This window comes from Papaver somniferum, chromosome 4, assembly GCF_003573695.1.
Source record: "Papaver somniferum cultivar HN1 chromosome 4, ASM357369v1, whole genome shotgun sequence".
Classification (NCBI taxonomy): Eukaryota; Viridiplantae; Streptophyta; class Magnoliopsida; order Ranunculales; family Papaveraceae; genus Papaver; species Papaver somniferum.
The window spans coordinates 144769725-144778660 of record NC_039361.1 but is presented as its reverse complement, the minus strand read 5'-3'; the positions used below and the strand labels follow the sequence as shown (position 1 = coordinate 144778660).

General features: G+C 38.1%; 1 protein-coding gene across 6 annotated transcripts; it reads left to right on the top strand.

The window, feature by feature from the left end:
• The first annotated feature begins 1771 nt into the window (after window positions 1-1771).
• LOC113271471 lies at window positions 1772-8674 on the top strand. Of its 6 annotated transcripts, none has more exons than XM_026521339.1 (8): window positions 1774-2069; window positions 2177-2619; window positions 3517-3702; window positions 3771-3878; window positions 4227-4430; window positions 4512-6379; window positions 6655-7216; window positions 7685-8674. In XM_026521339.1, the coding sequence occupies exons 1-7, from the start codon at window positions 1994-1996 to the stop codon at window positions 7214-7216; spliced, it is 3447 nt and encodes a 1148-aa protein (XP_026377124.1). In that variant the 5' UTR covers window positions 1774-1993; the 3' UTR covers window positions 7685-8674. The 6 variants fall into 6 exon arrangements, with proteins under 6 accessions (XP_026377126.1, XP_026377127.1, XP_026377124.1 ...); XM_026521340.1 differs by having other exon boundaries at window positions 6655-7238; XM_026521344.1 differs by lacking the exon at window positions 1774-2069 and adding an exon at window positions 3309-3431 and having other exon boundaries at window positions 2487-2619.
• Window positions 8675-8936: the final 262 nt, after the last annotated feature.

Below are 8936 nucleotides of genomic sequence, written 5' to 3'. Positions count from 1 at the left end.
CCCTTATCCAACTTAGTGGTGCCTTTCGCAATTCTTCCGGGATGTTTTCCGCACTTCTTTGGGGTTCCTCCGGGGTATTTATGGGGTACTTCCGGTACACTTCTGGGGCGCTTCCGGTACACTATCAACGGAGGTCCAAATGCCACATTTTTAGCCAATTTCGCCGCAAAGCCTTATTTTTCCAAAAACACCTACAAATAAATAAAATAACCAAATAAGTACAAATTCGAGCACTAACAATGTATACAATTAATATATACTAGACACATAAATGCGTCTATCAATAGACGAGGGACAAACATTAATAAATCATTAACAAAATCATTACGTAACCATGGGCTACTTCGGGAACCCAAAAATTCGTGGCTAATTCCTGGAATCCAACTATTTCGATAGACCACTTCTGGAGTCTGTTTTATGGATTATTATAGGAGACACAAATTGCATGTTGGACTGCTTCTGGAGTCGGCAACGTCTCATGGATTGCTTCGGGAATCCATTACTTATAAAAATAAGCAAAGAAAATAAATAAAACTTAAAACAAAGGATAAACATCAAAACACATATAGTACTAATACAATATCAACAAATCTCCAGCTTCGTCACCTTCAAGTTCAACGAAATATTAATTTACAAGTGTGCAAATGGATACACTGTTTATGGCAAAGTTACATAGTTGGTCACTTCAGGGACCACCGATATGGATGGCTAGCACTTTTGTAACGGGTCACTTCTGGGACCAGCGGGCTAGCGAAACACACATTTTGCACCCATATTATGCCACACGATGTTCCATCTTCCGATGGAACTATTTCAAAGTTTCCTGAGATTATCAAGGCTGAGAAAATCAAATTTACGCCATCCTTCAGGGATGCGATAATTTCTCACTTTACCAGTATTAAAACCGTTAGTACCATAATTAAATGGAAATGAAAATTATCAAATTTTCGGGATTGCAATCCTTACCTTTGTGACGAATACATACTTACCAAAATTATTAGCATCTGTCTTTAGAAAAGATAAGTATATTAATGGGTCCTTCACACAGGTATGATCTAACAATCATCAACCCGTGGAAAAACTAATACCTCCTGTTCACAGTAGAGAAGATATGAGTAATTAGTATTAGATTAATACAAAAGCTAAAGATTAAAATCATAAATTAACAAAAATTAATAGAGGGGAGAAAAATGATGATCTCTTCCGGTCGTCGGCATCGTTGCATCTCCTCTACTCATGATTTTTGATCATCGTTCACCACCAAATGATCAAATGAATCGACCGTAATTACAGAGCAATTCGTGCTGATAATGTATTGTAAATTAATGAATTTTTAGTATGTTAATTAATCAAAGATGCTCATGGTGCTGGTATTAATATAGTTGTATACTGATTATAAAGAAACCAGTAACACTGTCTATTTTGTACACAGGAGACAGAGGAAGAGATGCGGCTAGTATTGCTGACTCTTTCTTAGTGGTATCTCTAATACAAAATGAGAGATCGCACAAAGCCTATTTGTAGGCTATGTTTGCATGGTACAGCAAGCATAATAACAACACGTGTCCTATACTTGTACAAATAGGAATGCGACACATATTTGTCCATGAGGCTAATGTTTATCTCAAGCAAAAGCCTCGAATATTCTTGGGCCACTCATAGACAGACGTGTCTATATAACAGAGCTCAATTTCATTGCTGCATAGTGCAAAACTGCAAATTCCCCAAACTACACTGGCATCGCTTTTTCCGTATTATGAGATTCGGATCGGACCAGACGGTCGAATTGACGATTCAGTCACTTTTCTGGTCCGATTCAACACTGTCCCAATAACTTTGTAAATTAAAAACCGTTTAACTACGGGCCAGCCTACCCTATACAGACCGTACCCACATAATCCCAAAGATCCTCCTTTTTTTCTCTTTGGCGCTAATATTTTTCAATACTACCACGACGCTCAAATCCAAGTAGGGAAGACGAAAAGTATAAGCCATGGAAAAGATTTGTGCAGCTCACGCCATGCAATGGAGCATCGAGCTCGAGAACGGTCTCCGATCCAAAAAACCTGGTAACGAACAATCTGATTAACCAATTAATTCTACGCTTGTGATTTTGGTATTTCATATTCTAGGGTTTTACATTTTTTTTTCTTAATTTTTGATTTTATGATCACAGGTAAAGTTATTGAATCGATATTACAAACTGGAACTCGACTTGAACAATGGAGTAAAGAACCTAATTATCCATTATCAGTATTACAAATGTTTGGTTTAATTCCTGGTGAAGATAGATTGTTTGCAAATACTATACTTCTACGTCTAGCCGATGCATTTAAATCTGGTGATAAACAGATTAGAATTTCTGTTTTGAAAGTTTTTTTGGGGGAGATGAAGTTCAGGAGAAGTAAAGGGAAAAGTTATAATGGGATATTGAAGAAGGATAGGGTTTTTAATCATGCTGAACTTCTTAAAAGAGTAAAGCTAGTTTATGATACCGGAGATGTGGAATCAAGAGGGTTGGTTTTTAGATTAATTGGTTGTTGGGCTGATTTTGCCAAGGATAGTGCTGAAATTAGGTATATGGTGTTGTCCAGTTTGGGTTCTTGCCATGTTTCGGAGGTGAGATCATTGTACACTTCTACTTTTTGTCATAACGATTTCAGAATGGATGCCATGATTTATGAAATGTTCGTGTTCGGCATGTGATTGTGATGATTTCTTTCGAGTGACGAGTAAGTAGTCAGTAACTTTTTATAGTAATAGTAACTTAATTATGTTTTTAAGGTTAGAACTAGGATTTCTTGCTATTCCTAAGGTTTGATAAGTAAACCCCTAGGATATATGTGCCAAGGTGTGATACCTATGCATGGTTTGATAGGATATGTCCGTGCATGCATTTACTCTTTTCAAAATTATTTCAGTAATGAAATGCGGTGATTCATAATATGTATTAGAGACTTTATGGAAAATATGAGTCATGAACTGATTTGTGTGATGTATGTCCTGTGTGCAGCATGTGATTGTGTTGATTTCTTTTGTGTGATGTTTAGTCAGAAATTTATTGTACTATTAGTATCTCAGTTATGTTTGAAATGTTTAAACAAGGATTTCCTGCCATTCCTATAAGAAGTACATGCAGCACACATGCGGGTAAACCAGTAGTTTATCTATTCCAAAGTTTGATTGCTTAGGTGCGCATACAACACTGTTGATGTTAGTGTGATCATGGGAGATTGTCGAGTGGTTTTAATGAAGTTTACACTTTTTCGAAGTGATGTTGCGAAATGACTGGGTTTATATTGGTGCAGGAGGCCTCTACTAGTTAGGAACATGTCTAATAATGAGTACCACAAACCTGCATGTGGTCCGCCTGTACCTCCACTCTGTTGCTATGATATCCTTGCGAATTTCTAGCAGATAAACAAGACGATGTGATCACAACCTTGTTTTTATTGTTTTTGGGTTATATTATCTTGAAAAAAAGCATAAAATAACTCCACTAATTTGACTTGTCAGGTGAAGGCATCATTATTCGCCGTTGGTTGCTTTTCTGAGTTATCAGAGGATTTTGCATGTATTGCCTTGGAAATGCTGATTAACATGATAACTTCATCAAAAACAACCTCAAGTTTAAAGCTAGCTGGAGCTCGCAGATTAACTTGTACGGGGACTTCATTGTCACTTGCAATCAGAGCTTACAAGGTCTGAAAATTTCCCACTTCATTTTTTATAATGGCCATGCTACTATCATTAACTTATTTTTTCTCCAGGCAGGTAAAAAGCTGGTTTTGGAATCTTTACACAAGGAATTTATAGCAGAGATGTTAGTAGCACTCTCAAAGCTTGCATCCAAGTCGATGCTCCTGATCTCTGAACAGGTGCTCTTTTTAATTTTTTAAGCAAGTCATGTTTTTAATCTGTGATTAAAACCTAAGAAATGTGTAAAGATGTTAGCTTTGTTCTTTTCATGGCATGTTCACCTCGTTTTAAAAGTGTAAAACATTTGCTGAAAATATTACAGTACTAGTTTTATGAGTTCAAAATTAGTTATAAATAGGCTAACATGGGGTATATGGAGCGGTCCTACATGTGTAACTTAATGAATAATTTATTGATTGTATAAGTTCGCACACGAAGTTGAGAGTTAGAAATTATTATTGGATGTTTAGGAAAGGTTGCCTTGGAGAACTTTAACATACTATCCTAAATTCTTGTTTTGGATGTAGGTAGACTTGCTCTTGCCATTCCTGGTGCAACCATCTGCTTCATGCGTGCAAGCTATTGCGTTAAGATGTTTAAACTTTCTCTTGGCAGGAGGAGTGTGTCGTTTTCCTGTAAATGCTAGTCTACTCAAAGCACTATCGCATATAGTGGATAGCAGTAACCATTCATTGGGTTTGCAATGTGAAGCACTAAAGTTATTGCGTAAGGTCAGTACCTAGTCTGTCACTGTCACAGGCACACACAACACCACTTATCAAATTATAATCGAATTCTTCTGAAATTTACAGACAGTGCGACGTCCTTGCATGGATATATCTGAATTGGTAAACTTTGTACCATCTGTTAAGGCTGCAGCTCAATCTCCCATCTTACCCAAAAGATTATTGGCCCTCTGTCTTCTTGTAGATATATCTTGTGACCATAGGATGGGAATGGAAATGACACCAGATGCAAATGATCTTATTCATCTTCCATCCTGGGTCCTTTTGTCACTATTAGATCAGATAGAGGGTCTGGTAAAGCCAGTACTGGAGACTTGTTGCACTACGTCTGAAGTGGAGCAAGAATGTCGAAGCTTGCTCTATCTAATAGTTAGTCTGGTTAAGGAACACCCATCATTGGGTGTTCTTGTTCTTGACAAAATTAGATTAAACATAGAACCAATGATGGATTTTTGCACAGAAAACTCGGAAACAACAGTTGTGTCTTCTCTTCGTGATACTGTGATGTTTGATGTAGGAAGGCATGTTCATGTTGCATCAAACCTTATCTCCTGCGTATATAAAGTTGTGGAATCTTGCGTAACACTTGATGTAGCTAGTGCAATTACTTCTCAACTGCACCAGTCAATGAAGCTTCTGCTCAATGTCATACTCCAAAGCAGCTTATTTACTCAGGACATGCACACCGTCCACTTATTATTCTTACTCTCTCATGTGATGGGGACTTATTCAGTGAATGATGATAATGAAATCTGTATCGTTGCAGAAGAGTTGAGGATAGCTAATATTAATTACAGATTTCAGCATGAGAGAGTTGTTGTTGAGTATATGAAAAATTTGATAGCAGGAAACAATAATTGGTCCATCTACAGATTTGCACAATGGGCGGCATGTCAGGGATTGTGGTTGGTTGTTGCAATTCTGTCTGGGCAGTTGATAAATAAGGTCCAATCAGAGTCCAACGTTAACTGGTTAAAATCCCTGACTCTATTTGCTCAAGCCGAAAGTACTGTCTTTCTGCTTAATTTCCCAAAACAAGTGAGTGAGGTCTGGGTTGCATCTTGTACGAGTGCTTTACCCGCTTGGAATGCTGACTCTCAGAATTACATTGGAAGCCTTACAGAAGCTTGCACTGGCATACGCGCTGCAAGTGAAGTTTTGGGATGTGTTATCACACTCGATCAAACCTTTTATTTCCAAAAGTGGTTTTTGGACTTAAGAGCTAAGTTTTTAGAAGCTGCTCTTGATATTCTGAGATTTTTGAGTTCTGATACATGCAACAATGTGAATATTTGCTACAAAACATCAGTCTCATATGAAGGTGGTGCTGAAGCTGAGGAAACTGGACCTGATTTTTGTTTGTTGGTATATTTCTTGACACGATTCTCATTTCGATTGAATAGGTTGGTTCGGGAATTTGATCTTCTTGCTACATCTTTCATTGGTATGGACACTGAAAGTTTCAGGACCGTTTCAAGGCTTGCTGTAAATTGCTCAGTACTGGCCTTTTGTACAGGTTTTGTTCTCTACCATCCAAAACTATATGAGAAATCTATGCTCCGTGATTTGGAGAACTTGATGAAGTGTTCACATTCGACGCTGCTAAAAGATGCAATCGAGAGGTTACAACATGTAGATGAGGAAACTAGTACAAATTTGAAGGTGCTTTTGACTTCCATTGAAGAGCCAAAGAGCTGCTTCCACTTGCATCAAAAAACGTTTCTATATGGATCTGGATTCAGAGAACGAGAAATTTTGGTTGTTTCAAGGAATGCTGTAGCGGAAGTACTGCATCTTCAAGAAGAGGCAAGTAAGATGAACTGTAAGGGCATTCTAGGCCAAGTGTCCAAAGCAGGGGTGCAACTACTGAGGGGCATACTTACTAAGTGGATGCAAATATCACTTCAGACTCCAAAATACTTCTTTCAAGTAAGGTATGCTGCTCCAAACTCAAGCTTGTTTCTTTTTTTTGTTCTTTGGGCCCCTTGTGTGGCAAAATCCATCAATTTGGAGGTTGCACTTTGTGGCTTCAACACCATAATCTCTGCAAATTGTCAATTCCCTAATGTTGATTATTAAGCTTTGACGCCGTAATCTGTCGATTTAAAGAAGGCTTGGTAATGAAACAGAATCATTACTCAATACTAATTAGCTACTGTTTTATTATTAGTACAACATTATAATTTCTTGACCTGATTTTCACGTTCAGGCCTTGCCCTGGTGCAGAATTGTTCACCTGTACTGCTGATAACAGAAAATCTGATGAGATATCTATTTTGCCTGGCTCCCATCTGTCTCTAAATCTCTGCCTCCAAATGAAAAATGTACCTGAAGTTCTGTCTGGAAACTTTTATTGCGTTCTAGCATGTAAACCATCGTACTGCACACCTGCATCTGATGGACAAATGGAGGAGCAGAAGCGATCTGGTTATCCTGCTTCAGAAAGTGATGATTCCTTGGATCTGAATGAAAAGCTGATGCTCTATGTTATGAATAGTACTGACGAAATGGGTGCTAGAAAGCGTGGTAGAATTTGTGGTGATGGATGTGAGTTTGTGTTGTGTTTTGTGTCTTTTGATGAACTCAATCAGAGGGGGCAGGGATTTTCAAATTGTTTATTCGATGTTACTTCATTTCCAGAAGGTTCTTACATGATCAAATGGCATAGTTGTTGCATTGACAGTCAAGGTTCTTATTGGAGTTTACTCCCTCTCAATGCTGGTCCTCGTTTTTCAGTCAAGAAGCCTCCTGTTGCCAGTGTATCATATTAAGTGAGTGAGTTATCCTTCAAATGTATGGTCTTGATACTTTAGACTCTTTTTTTTTTTTTTTAATCATATATGCTCTATATATTCTTACATCATTCTTTGACCAACACCAAGTTTGTTACCTAGATGTATAGGTAGTTTGTTTTCCAGCTTAAAAGACCTAGGACAGTGTGTAGCAAGGGTCTCCTAGTTAACCATACCAAGGTACATTTGAGTGACGCCTAAGACAGAGTTTTGATTCTGTCAGGCACCTCTAAATCTCGGACAAGAATTCTTTAAAAAAAACAAATTTTGGTAGTCTGTGTCCAAAGTTCAAGCTTTAATGTCGTTCAGAACATCAAATTTATCTGATTAAGGAAAACAAAAAACATTATCGAAGACTCGTGCAAGTAAATACTTTAAACATAGCAAATGCATTAGACAATCATTTCCTCTTATTTAATTCTTGGCACTTCTAATACACTGTTGCAGGGAGGCTGGGACGAAGTTGAACTTTGAGCGATGTCTCTTTGGGCATGGTTACTTACGCCTGAACCTTCAGTCATGTTGAGTCATTGTCGAATCGAATGCATGGAGAAGGCGAGCCAGCACGATATGCAGTGTTTGGATGGCGAAATTCATCCCTGGGCATATTCTTCGTCCTGATCCGAATGGTGTAAACTGGAAATGATGTTCCCTAAAGTCCAAATGTGCCGCTTCACCACCAGCACCGCCTTTAGCTTGTTGGAGAAACCTTTCTGGCTTAAACTCTGATGGGTTGGACCATATTCGAGGGTCTCGATGCAGTTTCCACAAGTTAACCAGTGAACGTGTGCCTGCTTTCACTTTATATCCACCCGCAATACAGTCTTCAATAGCTTCGTGACCTAACGAAAGTGGGCCAGCACGGTACAAACCTACTGTTTCCTTGATGATTTCTTGGAGGTAGACCAGGTTGTTGATGTCAAGTTGCTCTACATTTCGGTCCTTCCCGACTACGGTATCTAGTACATCCTGGGCGTTTCTTAAGATAGAAGGGGTGAGTGAGTAGTAATGTGAGAGCTCATGTCCACGACACTGATGTGGTGTCTAAGACAGCTGAGATAAGAGTCTGCAAGATCAACAATATCAAATTAATTGGTAAAGGAAGATTTCAACTTTCATCTGCGCAACAATTAGTCCATTTTGTGGAAAACAACCGTCACATCATATCCATTTGATCAAAGATGCAAGTGTAACAAGAGCGTGTAAGAGTGTAGTTGCTGTTGAAACATCCGTCTCATGGTCAGGTTATACTAGTTAGTGTAGAACTTGTGCAAAAGAGTTTTTTCACGGGTATAATCTGTGTACATAGAGTAATGCATGGTAGGAATAGTGTACAGTGATTTCTGAACAATGTTTAGATATTTTTAGGGTATTCTTGTAACCATGTATAATCAATCTATAAGATAAAAGACTTTTTCATCCAAGTGGCTTACACTCTTCCTCTCTCTCTTGATTCCTTCATGGTATGAGAGCTTGAAGAGAGAGAGAGAAGAGAGAGCCCATCTAGATTTCCTTCTTTAGCTTGACCTATTGTCGCTTCGATCGTGATTAAGATTCAGAAGTTAGATCCTGAAACTGATTTAAGAAGCTATAAAATGTTGTTCTTCAAGAACCTGTAGTTATTTTTAAGTTGGTTTCTACTCGAAGTTTGTCTCTATTTGTTGAGTTAAAACATCTCTAGACTTTACTGAGAATTGTA